Below are 16,925 nucleotides of genomic sequence, written 5' to 3'. Positions count from 1 at the left end.
GTCTCAATAGCTACAAAAAAAAATACGATCATAAAGGAATGGACCAAATATATAACTCTCTGTAGTGTTATTTTGTCTCCCAATTTTTTTTTTATTGCAATTCCTTCTTTTGGGAGACATTTTATGAAGAAAGGCATATTAAGGAGACGTCTCCTAAGAAGCAAACTTAATATTAAAATATATATTGTGATTTCCGTATATCTATTCCAAACTGTTCACTATTACGTTTTTATAATAGACGTAAACGATCGTTATGGAAGCGTAACGAATACAAAGAATTTGTTTTCATTTTGAGTGTCCGCCAGGCCCACGCCCTCCGTGATTAAATGGACCGTAATAGACGTAACAAACTAAGCCTACCCAACATTATAAATAGCAGTTTATTTGTACGCGGAATTGATCGTTTCTTTTACCTCGGACTTAGCTGGTATGCTTTTTATACTCTTCACCACTAAATACGAATTCACCGATACTCCGGAGTTCCAACTCAACATACGCAACTAGGGATTGAAGTCCCTTCATTTATTCATAATTTGTTACACTGTTAAGAGTAAAGATTTTTCGTCGCGTGATTTATTATTTTATGAAATGACCAGACAACAGCTGAGTACCTCAATGGAGAGGAATATTTGTTTGTGGGTACACATCTGTACAAAAGTGAAGAAATAGCGACCAACAAAAAGAGGCTCTTAATATATTGGAATTGCATGCACTGTACCATTTTGGAATGTTTTTTTTTCTATAAGGTTAGTTGTCTGTTAAAGTGCACATAAAGGGGAGGGTTGCTAAGACGTGCAACACTATATGGGAGGTACTAATTGTCGCTAAATATTAAAATACACATCAATCAAGAATGAAATTGAGTGTACAAAATAGATGACACTAATAAGGTAAAGTTTAGTAACGTTTATTTTCAGCTCAACATATAACACACGGGCATTTAACATACCATATAACAAACCATATAAAATGGGTTTAAATCTTAACTCAAAACAACAACCGAATGTTACTATGGTCAATACCTAAATTTCTGCATACAGTTTAGGTAAGAAAAAGAACAGCCAAAACGAACCATTATGCATAAAGTGTTCAAATTTAAAATACACATCAATCAAGAAGGAAACTGAGTGTACTAATTAGATGACACTAATACGGTTAAGTTTTTTTTCAGCTCAACATATAACACACAGGCATTTAACATACCATATAACAAAACATATAAAATGGGTTTAAATCTTAACTCAAAACAACAACCGAATGTTACTATGGTCAATAACTAAATTTCTGCAAACATTTTAGGCAAGAAAAAGAACAGCCAAAACGAACCATTATGCATATAGTGTCCAATGAGGCCTGTGCTGAAATATTATATTATCAGATGAAACCTTTGTATAAGTTCATATGGAATCAGTGTTGAAGCTTGTGTTAATGCACACAATACTTTTCGATTTACCAATTAAGTTTGAAATAATTAGAATTTAGCATATACGACAATTGAATAGGCATACAACAATTACTCTGTAGCAAAATTTCTATCTGGCAATCAATTAGTATTTATATTTAGCCTGGACTGGACTGAATAACACCAATGAGATATTTTAACTTTATTACGTAAGTTTTGTTAGTACAATACTGAGGCATAGTTAACATACACAGCTACAATTAGGACTGTTATAAAGTTTCTTACAATGGCAAATAAACAGTTGAGACATAAACTTGAAGTCTTGTCTTGTAAAATGTCCCATAGCAGACAGCTGATGCAGCTTCCTAACCTCCACTGGTTCTAAGTTTTAGCTTCTTAAAAGAACTTGCTTAAATAATTCAGACAAGCATGGGTGAAATTGACAAAAAGTAACAATTCTGATGAAACAAGCTGGTATAAATCAAAATGGTTTAATAGAGTGCAAACTGTTGCCAGAAAAGATGCTAAAATGTCTCTTTTGTGAGTTACCTCACCATCAAGAAATTTACATATATTTACCTGCCAACATTAAAGAGCATGTAAATATGGTAATTGCCATCTCATTAAAAAGCATTTGTTAGGCACACCCATCAAAAAATATCTCCTATAACCAAAACTAATTAAGCCTTGTAGCAAAACAATCATAAAATGTTGATAGTTTGCATTTCTTTAATGTGTCTACTTATAAGGCACAGTCATATCATGTAACTGATGCCACTTGTTTCTTTCAATTGTGACATTACTTCTTGTAGCAAAACAATCATAACATGGTGATAGTCTGCATTTCTTTTTAAAAAAAACCTTTCACATCATGTGTATACTTATAAGGCACAGTCACACATTATTCTTGTAGACCATGTAACTGATGCCACTTGTTTCTTTCAATTGTGACATTACTTCTTGTAGCAAAACAATCATAACATGGTGATAGTCTGCATTTCTTTTAAAAAAAAACCTTTCACATCATGTGTATACTTATAAGGCAGTCACACATTATTAATGTAGACCATGTAACTGATGCCACTTGTTTCTTTCAATTGTGACATTACTTCTTGTAGCAAAACAATCATAACATGGTGATAGTCTGCATTTCTTTTTAAAAAAAAACCGTTCACATCATGTGTATACTTATAAGGCACAGTCACACATTATTCTTGTAGACCATGTAACTGATGCCACTTGTTTCTTTCAATTGTGACATTACTTCAGGTAGCAAAACAATCATAACATGGTGATAGTCTGCATTTCTTTAAAAAAAAAACCTTTCACATCATGTGTATACTTATAAGGCACAGTCACACATTATTAATGTAGACCATGTAACTGATGCCACTTGTTTCTTTCAATTGTGACATTACTTCTTGTAGCAAAACAATCATAACATGGTGATAGTCTGCATTTCTTTAAAAAAAAACCTTTCACATCATGTGTATACTTATAAGGCACAGTCACACATTATTCTTGTAGACCATGTAACTGATGCCACTTGTTTCTTTCAATTGTGACATTACTTCAGGTAGCAAAACAATCATAACATGGTGATAGTCTGCATTTCTTTAAAAAAAAAACCTTTCACATCATGTGTATACTTATAAGGCACAGTCACACATTATTAATGTAGACCATGTAACTGATGCCACTTGTTTCTTTTAATTGTGACATTACTTCAGGTAGCAAAACAATCATAACATGGTGATAGTCTGCATTTCTTTAAAAAAAAAAAAAACTTTCACATCATGTGTATACTTATAAGGCACAGTCACACATTATTAATGTAGACCATGTAACTGATGCCACTTGTTTCTTTCAATTGTGACATTACTTCTTGTAGCAAAACAATCATAACATGGTGATAGTCTGCATTTCTTTAAAAAAAAACCTTTCACATCATGTGTATACTTATAAGGCACAGTCACACATTATTCTTGTAGACCATGTAACTGATGCCACTTGTTTCTTTCAATTGTGACATTACTTCAGGTAGCAAAACAATCATAACATGGTGATAGTCTGCATTTCTTTAAAAAAAAACCTTTCACATCATGTGTATACTTATAAGGCACAGTCACACATTGTTAATGTAGACCATGTAACTGATGCCACTTGTTTCTTTTAATTGTGACATTACTTCAGGTAGCAAAACAATCATAACATGGTGATAGTCTGCATTTCTTTAAAAAAAAAACCTTTCACATCATGTGTATACTTATAAGGCACAGTCACACATTATTCTTGTAGGCCATTTAACCGATGCCACTTGTTTCTTTCATTCATGACCTTACTTCTTATGGTCAAGCAGTCATAAGATGTTGATAGTCTGCATTTCTTGAGAAATACTTCCACGTCATGTCTACCTACAAATCAAAGAAAATCCAGAATAAAAACATTTCATGGTTTCTTGCTGCTGTTCATTAGTTCCATTCATAGGGAAATTTCTAAGAAAGCCCTACTAAAATAACAATTCATGCACACAAAATTTTGTTGCCAAAGTAATGCTAAGCCCTGATATCAATTGCAACACACATCAGTGTGTGAAGACAATCTACCAATATCATCATACCAAGTTTGACAAAATTCCGACTAATGGTAGCCAAGTTATTGCAATTTGGAGTTTTCCACGTTTGACCCTGTGACCTCATTAATATTCATGATATGAGCACCAAAATCAAAAGGGTTCATCTACTCACAATGGGCCACCTACCCACCAAGTATGGTAATCATGGGTCAATTCCTTAGGTTATTGTGCATACAAACTGTTCATACCGAAATATTGCTAAGCCCGCCCCCTCATTAATATGCATGATAATAATTGCAAAACACATCAGTGTGTGAAGACTATCTACCAATATCATCATACCAAGTTTGACGAAATTCCAACTAATAGTAGCCAAGTTTTTGCAATTTAGAGTTTTCCACGTTTGACCCTGTGACCTCATTAATATTCATGATATGAGCACCAAAATCAAAAGGGTTCATCTACTCACAATGGGCCACCTACCCACCAAGTATGGTAATCATGGGTCAATTCCTTAGGTTATTGTGCATACAAACTGTTCATACCGAAATATTGCTAAGCCCGCCCCCTCATTAATATGCATGATAATAATTGTTAAACACATCAGTGTGTGAAGACTATCTACCAATATCATCATACCAAGTTTGACGAAATTCCAACTAATAGTAGCCAAGTTTTTGCAATTTAGAGTTTTCCACGTTTGACCCTGTGACCTCATTAATATTCATGATATGAGCACCAAAATCAAAAGGGTTCATCTACTCACAATGGGCCACCTACCCACCAAGTATGGTAATCATGGGTCAATTCCTTAGGTTATTGTGCATACAAACTGTTCATACCGAAATATTGCTAAGCCCGCCCCCTCATTAATATGCATGATAATTATTACAACACATATCAGTGTGTGAAGACTGTCTACCAATATCATCATACCAAGTTTGACGAAATTCCAACTAATAGTAGCCAAGTTATTGCAATTTGGAGTTTTTCACGTTTGACCTTGGACCTCATTAATATACATGTTATGAGCGCCAAAATCTATAGGGTTCATCTACTCACCAAATATGGTAATGATTTGTCATGCCCTTGTTGAGTTATCGTGCATATAAGCAAAGCGTCACACAAACACATGTCACGCATACACGCCACCCTGAAAACATAGGTCATTTGCTTTTAGCAAGGAACCAAACAAGCAGAAAAAATCCCAACTACATTTCTAAAACTATATTTGATATAGAACTAGAGGTTTACTACTAAATGACTGATGAGAAAGTCTGGCACGATCTTGAAAAGTAAATTCTTCGACTTTTCTATGACAATATTTAGTATACAAGACTTCGTGGATTTGGCATGGCACAATTATGTATGAATATTATGTTAATTATGAGCGAATGAGCCTCTAATGTTACAAAGGAACAACTAGTTTCAGTGAGAGAGACCTATTTCATGATAACTTTCTAATGTTTTACATTTTCTCATTTTTCGTTTTATTTTTATTTTGAAATTCCATAATTTTCAGTTTGCTTTGACTCCAGAAACCTAAAAAAGTGCAAAGCAACCTGCAAGCCAAAAAGAAGAGCAATTGCTAAGAAGTTGAAATATACACCTTTATCTTCAGCATAGCAAGCAGTGCAGTGTGTTACATTAATCTGCAGTTGTCATTTGCTTGGTACTGGTAGATCATATCAATTGCTTAGAGAAAAATTATATTCTTACAACAATGACATCCTATGTAACCGATACACACCAAAAGTCAACTGTGTTCAGTTAACAAACTTTCACAGAATCAGGCTGCAAATATCATTGATTTACAAGTATGTTTTTATCAATATGGGTGCTTGGATACACCTTCATGATCATATCCATTATATAAACTTTGAATTACAAATGACAGCACAAATACATACCTGGTATGGTTTTCTCTTGGGTGCCAGTAATCATTCCTTTGAAGTATTTAAGCACCTGCGCAGTATCCTTTTGATTCCATCTTGTATATTTTCGTCCTGTCGAATGGAGCGTAAATTTGACAAATCTGAGACAAAAATTTAACACTGGAAGATGGTGCCTAGGCAGACTGCTTAGGTGTAACTGCCTCATAAACTGTTTCTATCATCTATCCCACATAGGTACATAGTTATTGGCCATGACAGGGGTAAGAAAGCTATCCTCAATGCTTGTTCTTTTTCTGAAACTTGACTGCACACACCAGCTATATGAGGGAAACAGGACTATGTAGCTGCCATACTAACTTATATACATGACTAAACTACAGCTAGCTGTGTTATCATAGACAAGTGATATCATCAATGACCAACCTGATTTTACTTTACCAGCATCATGCTTTCGTTTGCATCCTGCATAAAAGAAATGACATTGATAGCATTGTTGAATGAATCGATTACATCAAGCAAACAAAATAATGTGGAACATCTAATGAAAACACACTGTGATTAAGTATCCTCCACTAAATAACATACCATATTCAAAACAGACCAATAGATACTGCCTTTGTATATGCATGTTTGTGTGTTTTACATGATATAGAGATGTAATGTGAAGCATGGTCCACAATAACATTGAAAAAAACATTATATATGCTCAATTTTTGAGTATCCTTTTTACTAGAATCCTATGTTTCATTTCCATTAGTTGATTCACCGATTAGAGAACTGTCTCATTTTCAAATTAGTTTAGAAACATGCTAATCACCATATCAGAAGGCACGTTTCTGTTCATATAATTCACACTTTTGTCAGGCAACTCTCACCAACACCTTTGTTAACATAATTCATATTAAAAGTTACAATTAAATGAACAGCAATATGTAAAGTTTTTTATCTCGCACTGATTTCAATTAGATAATAAAATTAAATTTCTATTCAGTAAGCATCATAATCTACACAGTAAATGCACGTTGAAAGTATATTTTTCTTCATGGAGTAACATTACAAATTTGAAAAATGCTCTGGTTTTAATGCACGGACACTTTAGGTTAAAGAAAATTTGATTACCTCGTTGAACGTGGTACTCTGCTTCAGAGCTTAAAATGGTGCCTGCCTGACTGTCTGTAGTGCAAGAATATTACAAACATATCAACATTAAATCATTAGAACAAAATTTATTCTTGTGTTGTAACAACAACAACATGCCCGTGACTCAGACTAAAAGTTTGAATTTCTGGACTAAGTTTAATTTACTGACATGAGTCTCAACTGAAGTAGACATGACTTAAATGGACACTCTACCATTGAGCGCTATTGAGTGTTTTACAGTAATGTGCGCTTTACCAAGTGTTACCACCTTAACCTTACCTCATGTAACTTATAACAAAACTGTTTATTTTTCTACAATAAAATGCTGCAAGGCATTCTTGAAATCTGATAACAAATCCAAACCACACACATATAGGCTTAAACTAATAAATAAATTGCAATAAAAAAGTGCTATCAATTTAAAAAATATTCATTACAAAAAAGATTCAACATGATTTTGTACAATACCTGAACTGCTGCTCTCTGCACCATCGGAAGAGTACTCATCATTTTGAGTGGATGGATTTGCTGTGTAGATAAGAAAAATACATTGTAAAACTATTAAAAAAGCAAGTTAGATATTTTTCTAAAGACTCAATTAAATACCCTAGTAGGAAAATACCTGAGCTGTTCTCTGCACCATCGGAAGAGTACTCATCATTTTGCGTGGATGGATTTGCTGTGTAAATAAGAAAAATACATTGTAAAAGTACTAAAACAAGTAAGTTAGATATTTTTCTAAAAACTCAATTAATACCCTAGTAGGAAAATAAGTTCATATCTATGTGCTGTGACACTCCTGCTAAAATTTCATATTTCCACACCCAAGCATACCAAAATGATGAGTGAGGTACATCACTTACAATCCAGTGATGACTGGACCAGTATGCTCAAATTACTGGTGGGTTGTATCTAATAGCTTAAGTGCCCTCACAGGTTTTACAGCCATCCCTGATGCCTAGTTCTAATTTGTCAAGGAATGGTCATGTTGATGAGTTTTACCCAGAGCTGTCTGCCCAAGGTATATGCATGGTGCCCAGTTTTCTCACCTTTATCAATTTGTTGCAGTTGCTTCCCTACTCTCACAACCTCCATTATTGCAGCAGGTGCTTGATAAATGTTTTCATTTATGTCTGCACTGTGTCCCATATGCTTAAAAAAGAGTGCTCTCTCCTTTTCAGGAATTTCAAGTGATGCATAGATGGTGCTAATTCTGTGCCTATTTTTGGTGGCTGTAAGATTTGATGTGCTGTCAATGCCTGCGTCATCACAAACACCATTAAGGGCGTGCCATCCACTAACATGATTGTTGGATCCTTGTGTGCATGCAAAGACGTATGGGTTGCATTGTCTTATGCATGCTGTGCTTCTGGTTTCCTTGCTAGTGAGTGTTTCCATGGGCTTAATACAATCACCAGGGAACAATACTGGAACCAAGTGGTTGTTACCTTTGCCAGATTGGTATGTGACTTTGAGCTCATTAAGGAGATGTTTCGCTACAGGATCCTGAATAGCCTCTGCCTTTTGCTTATCAATCCAAGCATTACAACTGGCCTGTCTCCACTCATCCAATGACAAACGACTGGGCTCACCACCTCTTCTTGCATTGAAGAGTGTTAATCTTGTGACAGTTAGATCCCGTAATTTCTTAAAGTTGTGTGAATCCCAGATGATAAAGTCATCATTCATCATTGAGTTCAATGTTGCCACAGTATAACTTCGAAGTTTGTTGATGTCTTCTTCCAATGGAAGTGCAGCAGGTTTTCTCAAGTTCTTTTGGCGGTTCATATTTATTTGATATGAAGCATCTCCAAACAGAAAGTTCTGATTCAGCTCTAGAACAGAGACAAACCTGTCTATGTCAGCTGCTGCAATGTCATTCTCTTCTACAAGATGTGTTGCTTTGATCACCTTTGAGGCCTTCTTTAGAAGATAATAGATACCAAGTTTTAATCCTGACTTGATACTGGCTTTCTCTTTGTTTAGTGTGTAAGCATTAATTGCTTCACTCAGGATGCTGAAGTTCTTTCGATCAAACATATCCCTTGATGTACCAGTTTCCAGAGTAAAATGTGAAGCATGGATAGTCTTTTGCTCCTTGAAGTGCAGATAAAGTGAGGCAAGTCTCCTCATGTCACTCATTACAGACTTACGAACCTCCGTTTTCTTGTTTTCCTTGGCTCGTCCCTTATCCCATAGTCTTTTGCCAACATTCAGGATCACAGGGTCCTCTCTGCAAATAGAACCAACTTCATCGCCTCGGAATTTGTATAAAATGTTTACACTAAACTCGGACAAAAGTTTGTTTTGGTTTGTTGTTTCAGACATTAGTAATGACACAGGTATTGTACATGCTTCTTCACAGCTATCACCTTGACACTTTATCTTATGTCTGGAGAAACACTTTTTGACATAGAAACCTTTGCATAGTCCACACATGACAAGGGGTTGATTGGATGCAGTGTTTCTCTCTCTCTCAAACACTGGTGTTCTGCTTTTCATCTTTTCTTTGTTCACCATCAGGATCCCCTCCTTCCTCATCTTTGAAAAGGCTTCATCCATTTCCTTCTTTGGAAGCTTCAATGCTGCAGCAACTTGTGGAATGTGTCTATGGATATTTCCAATGTGTCTTGCCAGTTTCTCACTGTAGGATTTAGAGCAAAATGGGCATGTTCTTCTTGGTTTTTTGTAGTTTCCTTCTCTTAGGCAACGTAGATTTGCAAGTCGTTGCAACACCCCATTGCTATCAGAACAATCCTCATCAGAGTCCTCACTATCTGAAACATAGTCACGCAATTTTCGTCTACCGCATCGCATATTCTGTTGTGGCTGTATAAAATAGAATACAGGATACTTCAAAGTGTAGATAGATAAAATCTATAACAGGGCATTATACTAATAAAAATATTACAAATGTAGACAAATTTATTGACACAAGGTTCAAATTTATCAATGTTTATACAAACTTGAAGCTTCCAAAAATCATGGACCAATTTGACAATAAGCATTCCAGATTGAATACCAACTAAATAGTCATCAAAGTGACTACCTTCGTAGTAATCTGATATCACATCGTGCCATTCGGCTCATGCCAGCTCTTCATTTTCAGACAAACCAAATGTTTTACACAACCAAAGTTTGTTAAACTTCAAACATATCTTCATATACAAAGATTCTGCATGTTTCCGATACACACACTTTGAAATAAACTGAAAGCCTCAAAGGGACCCTACCTACCAATTTAGATAATTAGGGAAGGGTGGTGTCTACAAGGAAGTGGCAAAATTTACCAATGAAGTGTTCAAGTGAAAATGTTAGGAAGTGTTTTGGTAACTATTGCTTTGCTAATGATATAGTCGACCTCACAAACTTACAGGCTGATCATCATCTAGGCAATACGGTGGATCATTTACATCATCATCATCCTCATCATCGCTTTCATCAGAATCCTTAGCATAAAGCAAAAGAAAGCATGTATATGAATGTCATATTCAATTGAGGATTGCAGCTTTGGATCATTTACTGTCTATGCAATTGCACAGGCCTGTAAACAAACTTTGCAATAATTACAAAGCCTGATTTAATATACAATAGCCTGTTACTATAGCATTATTATGTAGTGGATGGGAAAAACTGAAATCGTGAGTACCTGTTTTAGTTCTGTATGGTCTGGGTGGTCACATATATATATGCACGTTTAGACTCTACACCCATGTCCTATGACACTATGTATACTTTTGTCAAAGATATTTTGGCTGTAACATTTAATTTATTAGAGGAAACGCCACTGGTACAGACTTTCTGAATTTTTTTACTGCAGTATGTATTCACTGTCTCCCAAATTTATCATTTTTCAAATCCACAAACAAGAGAAAGACCAAAAGAAAACTCTGGCTAGTTTCGACATTTTTTAATATTAAAGGTTTCAATCGACTTTCATACTGCAATACAAGAAATACACTGCAATATACGTGCAGTGCGGTGCAGTATCCTGTGTGCAACAGTGCAAAAACTGATAAAGAAAGTAGTATGATGAAAAATCATAACCCACGTAGGTTGTATATGATGTAATATATCAATATCGTGCAAAGGAATATCACCAAACAGCAACCAAAAAACTAGATGGGAGTGGGGAGAGGGGGAGAGGCGGGGATGTGGACATATGCTTACCTGATGCCCTGGGGCTGGTTGTTGTGCCGAATACCCTGGGGCTGGCTGTTGTGCTTGAGGTAATTGCCCCATTTGTGGATATCCCTGTTGCAAGAGAGGAGGGTAAGCCGTGCCCTCGGTATAAGAAGGTGAATCTGTAATCACAAGAGGAGAAAAGGGTTGTAACGGGTGTAAAAAATGAATGCAGAAAAAAAACATGTTGCTGGGTAGAAATTATGCGGACAATGTTGACGATGACAATGCAATGTAGACATCGTTGAGTTGAATTTACTTGGTTAGAACTCCTGTCTAAGTCGGAAAGCTCGATCGCAGTAAGACCACCTATGACCAAACTATCAAACGATATCTGTATCAAAAATCAAAACACCACAAATATCGACGACGAAGAAACGATACCAAAATTGACCACCTACAGATTCTAACAGAAAATCTGACTTGATAAAATTTATACACACCATGGAGAAAGAGTTGAGCGAAAACACGTTTCCGAACCAGAGTGACCTCATGATAACGAGTCATATGCTCTACCAACTGTACTATCCAGACCATAGTTGGTGGTGATCCATTTACCTGCTAGGCTAGGGATGAGGTTGTGGGGTGAGGGGGGGGGGCAGTCAGAAGCAACACTACCGTGTAACCATGGATGACACCTCAATTTCATTTAAAACTTTAATCACAAAGCCATGTTAGGAATTTTCACAGAACGCCTTGACTACCTGTGTATATGTACAGGGATGTGCTCAGGAATATTTGAGTGCCGGACGGGTTTGCAAGGTTGTGTGATCCACGTCCTGGAGGAAGGGTCTAAGTGGTGGGGTGTCCCCCTCCCATTTGGAAAATCTTTGCAAGTATACTCAGATGGCAAATGGTGCTATCTTTTTCCGATTCTGGAGCTAACTTCTGTCCCAACTGTTCTCCCATTTGTTGGTAAATTTGGTAAAAGCTGTGATATTAATCATCAAGAATAGGCAGAAATGTTTACAATTCTCTTTGTACTTGGAGGGATTTAGAACTGCCATGCACGGCCAACACATGCCTTCCCGCCGCAGCCTGGCGTGAGCATATCACTGAACGTAATAAATCAGTAACAAAGAAAAAACTGGCAAAAATTATATATGATTCTGCATTCCAACTGGCACCTCTGAGCAACAGAAATGATTCCATAGGTTACTGTTAAATGAATGAGTGGTAGCTTTATGTAATACCTGCTTTTTCGCCATCGGGATATGGTGGAGGAGCATCTGTTGGAGCACCCATGTTTGCAATTTTCTGAAGTAAAAAAAAATCATCAGAATTGGAACTAAATCAAACCCTAACCCTAACCCTGTACTGAACAAAACTAGGCGGAGAGGCCTGTCTCCAGAAACATGCTTTTTAACTGTAAATTCTTGTGATATTTTCCTCTTTGTTTTTGTCCTTTTTATACTAACTCCTAACAATAGAAAGATTACCCTGTCATTGTCAATCAGTGAAATTTTCTTGTCAGGTGAAGGTTATTATACATAGACTAGACAGACTTTGTCCTCTTGTGAGTACTCACACACACATTTACAGGTTATAGCATAGAAACAGAAGAGAAATTGAACTGTCTCTTTCACATTCTCATTTTGAACGCGCTATTATTGCATCACAAGTTACCCCTGCTCTGACCGTGTGGCACGTAGTCATTTTTGCATATTTAAAAGCCTGTCACATCAGCAAAAGCTTACACATATAACTGGACCAGGCCAGGCATAATATTGCACTTTGTAGACTACTTTAGTTGAATTAATCATTTGCCAAGGCCTAACATAACACATACATAAATATTGTTGGAAACTAAATTTACATTCTTATGGTATATACTTTGAAAAACTTTGAAAGTGTTTAGTTTGATAAATTTAACTTATAATGTGAACTATTATCACTGTAATGCTGAATTCAAGTAGCAAAACCCTCATCATCACTGCTGAGATCAGCTATTATTTCAGCAAGTGCCTCCTCTATACACTACTTGCAGCAACAAGCCATGTCCAATTGTAAAATTCTCCAAAAATATCAGTGCAACTGCATGTATAGCATAGATTTCTGCGGAATTGCATCCTTTACTCTAATATAAACATTTCAGAAATGAAAACAGCATGGGACGGGGTGTTACAAACTAATACATTGAACACACCATTCCTCTAAGGCGGATATATCCACCTGGAACACTGAGTGCACAATCTCATTTGGTTGATTTATTCATCTGGAGCAATGTAAGGATTAATTTATATATACATTTAAAACTAACAACTGTAGTCCTTTGTTTTTATGTATAGAGATGATTCTACATAAGGCCATTAATTTGAGAAAATATAAATTATTCCTAAAGTGATTGTGCTATTTGCTGTTTTACATATATACTTGTTGTAAAATCTAAATGCAGTTAAATCTCAATAATAATCTTCAAAATTAGGGACTGGGCAGTAAGGTAGGTTTTACACATTTTGAGTCGGCCTATATGTTCTTTAGTGCTGTCACAGCGGCACTCTGAAGTAGGATATCACATAACTGTACAAATTTCACATTACAATACTGTGTACAGTATGACACAACCCTTTCAATTGAAAACTGTTTTCTTATAGTAGATATAGGTTGAACAAATATGCATAATTTGTATGGTAAAAAACAAAGAATAATTCTGAAAGTTCCTTACCATGGATGCATAAGTAGTATAAATGATATGTAAATCAGTACAGCTGCGATGCCAGTTAGTGCTAATATAATTGAAACGACTGTCCAGTCCACATCACATTCACAAGTCATTATGGGCTGTAGTATAAAAATGATAAAGCACTTATATAAATGCAGGAAAATATACCTATCCTAAATCTGTTTCACTGTTACATAACCTCTATTTATATATAATAATGAGCATCAAAGCTCCTTTATTTGTCACTTCTTTGAGATTGAGGATAAACAGTTTTGTATTTGCCACTACATATAGTAGGCCTACGCATGTGTATATAACAGTATTGGTTCAGTATATGAAAAACAGTGTCATATTAACACACATGATTTGTATGCTACGATGCAGTTCGCCTTACATAGACTTCTTCAGGGAGCGGGTGGTGGGGGGGGGGGGATACCTTGCTTGAAAATGGATGAAAAGACATTTCTGTACACAACACACTTTGACAAGTGACAACAATTTTGTTTGTTATTACTTTGGTATCCAACACAGGGTCTAAGTAGATACAACAGGCAATCTCCAAAGTGCTTCCTATACAAGTCCCTTAGAGCAGAGCCAAAGTCATAGTGAAAGTGGCTTTATCTTACCATAACTGCTAACCTTATTTAAAGGGCATAATCAGTCGACCCCTGAGCCTAACTTTTAAACCATCAGAACATTGTACCTGTCAAATCTCATCTCCCTCAAAAGTACTTTCATGTTTCAAGAATGATATAAAAGAATTATGAATGACATATAGATCCAAGGACTTATCTTCCATAAATTTAACAATTCAGAAACAAATGAATGGTCTTGTTGGAAAGAGCCAGACAAGCTTGAAATACAGGAAAAATTGGGATGACTGCATTTGACCCTTTTACTAATTCTCATGAGTGAAGAACAGTGGAGGTAGAAGTCACAATGCCTATTTAAATCCTTAATCCGGGGACAAGGGCAGTGGGGAGATATTGCTTCAAGTGCTGGATTCAAAGCTTTGTATGTTTGATGTTTCCATTTTTCTTCTCTAGCCAAGGCAAAGTGCAGTTTTTAAGTCCCCCTCCCCTTGAAATCAGATTCTGATTCCCTACAGCCACCACAGCCTAAGCCTAGACCTAAACAATTATGCAGGTACAAGAAACCCTTCACTTAGGGTAAAGGGAGTTTGTAGGACTCGGAGTATTAGCCCTAGATGTGAAATAATCAAGGCTTTGAATGTAAGACCATGAGTATGAGTATGAGGTAGCCCACTTATTATTCACAACTTTGGTCCCTGAAATTAACTTTGAAGTTAGAGTACAAGGGAAGTAGAAGTGCAAATAGCCAAACACATAAACTTAGAACTTAGTCTAGGGCCTAACGTAGACTTACTTATGTGTATATGTGCTACATGCCTTTGCTTAGGCCTGCCTAGGCCTAACATTTCGCTATATAGGCTTACAGTAGGCCTTAACACCAGTCATTACTTATGTAGTTACTACAGGCCTAGGCCTTAGTACTACTAATTGACTAGGCAATAGCCTACCTAATTTCTTTAGCCAGCATCAAATGTGAGCTATTTCACATGGGTAATTCCAATAGGACACAAAATGTCTAGCAAAATCAAAGTCAACTTCACTGTCAAAAAATATGCACCACCGTTCAAGGAAAAAACAGTAATCGAAGTAGATGTAATTAATTTCACAAGTATGAAAAAGATTCAAAATTGTTTCAAGCATTTCGCTACATGGAACCAAAATGTGACCAATTATTCGCTCTATCTCCATCATCCATGCATGCCAATGAACCCTGTCTTAGTTTATATGATTGATTTATTAAGATAAGGCATTATAAAAACCACAACAGAAAATAACGAAAAAATAAAATATGAATATACTTAAAGAATTAGACTAAAACTAATAAAAAATGATCATAATCATAAATAATTAGATTTAAAAATAAAACATTTAGTCTGCACTTCAGTTCCGTATGTAGGCCTACTGTAGTGTAGGGTAGATATGCCTATTGTAACTGTAGCATAACGTTAGTCAAGGATAACTTCGGCCTACGCCATCAGCTTGGGAACATTGTTCGGTGGATGCAATCACTGGGCTTGCCTCCTAAATTTACTCTGTCAAAGTAAAATCACTGTTTATTCCGTATATGACATGCTAAACTAACTCTTTCTCGATTAACTTACCATTGGTCAAACACAATAACTTGATCCGATGTCCCTGGCTTGCACTTGTAAGTTGTAAGCTAGTACACGTACGAGTGCGGTTAGTGAATTGAACGGATGAATTACGTCATCAGAACTTACCATAACGAAAATAGGAACGATTTTCGGAAAATCGTCTATATATCTCACGATTTTGTTATATTCATAACGTTGCGACTATGGACCGGTATAGAAGTAATAAAAACATATTCTGTAGAAATCTAGAAGAGATATACAGCAGGATATGCCCGTAGTTCCCAAAAAAGTGATTGTCTCCAAAGTGGAATGTGAAAACAACTCAGTATATTTCTTGCAATTTTAAATTGCCTTGTAATGAAGACTGGACGCTCCTATTACTAAATGGAGTATTCCACACTCTGGCGGGATGCAATAGCCACTTCTGGTATTGGCGGGAGGTTTGATTTCAGCGGTAACGCCGAGATATCATCTGAAAGAACTTCGGAGACAAAACAATGTCTCCTGAAATGAAAATTGTCTCCTAAATTACATTTTTTTCCGAGTGTTTGTCCCCTAATGACATAATTTAGTCAAATATATATACACATATATATATATATATATATATATATATATATATATATATATATATAGATATATATATATATATGTCTGTTGGCGTGTGTATATATCCACAAGAAATAAAAAGGGAAAAAATGATAGTGTCATGTATAGCAAATAGTAAACTCAAAACGTACTATATTTACCAAACCATTGATTTTCCCACAAATTTAGTAGGCAGGTGCACGGTAGTTTCACACCCACATTATGTAAATGATGTATTATTAGCATCTGGAATATGTTTCACATATTGTGTGAGAAAGGCATTCAGTGTCTAA

At 35.8% G+C, this 16,925-nt stretch overlaps 2 protein-coding genes across 7 annotated transcripts in view; one reads left to right on the top strand and one right to left on the bottom strand.

Annotated features, from left to right (window-relative positions):
- The window catches only part of LOC139969536 (uncharacterized), a 39,366-nt gene that overhangs the window by 10,124 nt on the left and 12,317 nt on the right, over positions 1 to 16,925 (top strand). The gene's annotated exons all lie outside the window — the stretch shown is intronic.
- LOC139969519 (uncharacterized) lies at positions 892 to 16,601 on the bottom strand. 2 transcript variants are annotated; one of them, XM_071974571.1, is made up of 12 exons: positions 16,051 to 16,601; positions 13,860 to 13,975; positions 12,388 to 12,451; positions 11,183 to 11,316; positions 10,387 to 10,461; positions 8,062 to 9,841; positions 7,635 to 7,691; positions 7,481 to 7,540; positions 6,992 to 7,045; positions 6,296 to 6,334; positions 5,888 to 5,983; positions 892 to 3,816 (listed from the first exon to the last, which is right to left on the bottom strand). In XM_071974571.1, the coding sequence occupies exons 2-12, from the start codon at positions 13,860 to 13,862 to the stop codon at positions 3,689 to 3,691; spliced, it is 2,490 nt and encodes an 829-aa protein (XP_071830672.1). In that variant the 5' UTR covers positions 13,863 to 13,975; positions 16,051 to 16,601; the 3' UTR covers positions 892 to 3,688. The 2 variants fall into 2 exon arrangements, with proteins under 2 accessions (XP_071830672.1, XP_071830673.1); XM_071974572.1 differs by lacking the exons at positions 6,296 to 6,334; positions 16,051 to 16,601 and having other exon boundaries at positions 13,860 to 15,002.

This window comes from Apostichopus japonicus, chromosome 7 (genome assembly GCF_037975245.1).
Source record: "Apostichopus japonicus isolate 1M-3 chromosome 7, ASM3797524v1, whole genome shotgun sequence".
In the NCBI taxonomy this organism is placed as follows: Eukaryota; Metazoa; Echinodermata; class Holothuroidea; order Aspidochirotida; family Stichopodidae; genus Apostichopus; species Apostichopus japonicus.
This window is presented reverse-complemented; position numbering and strand designations above follow the sequence as displayed.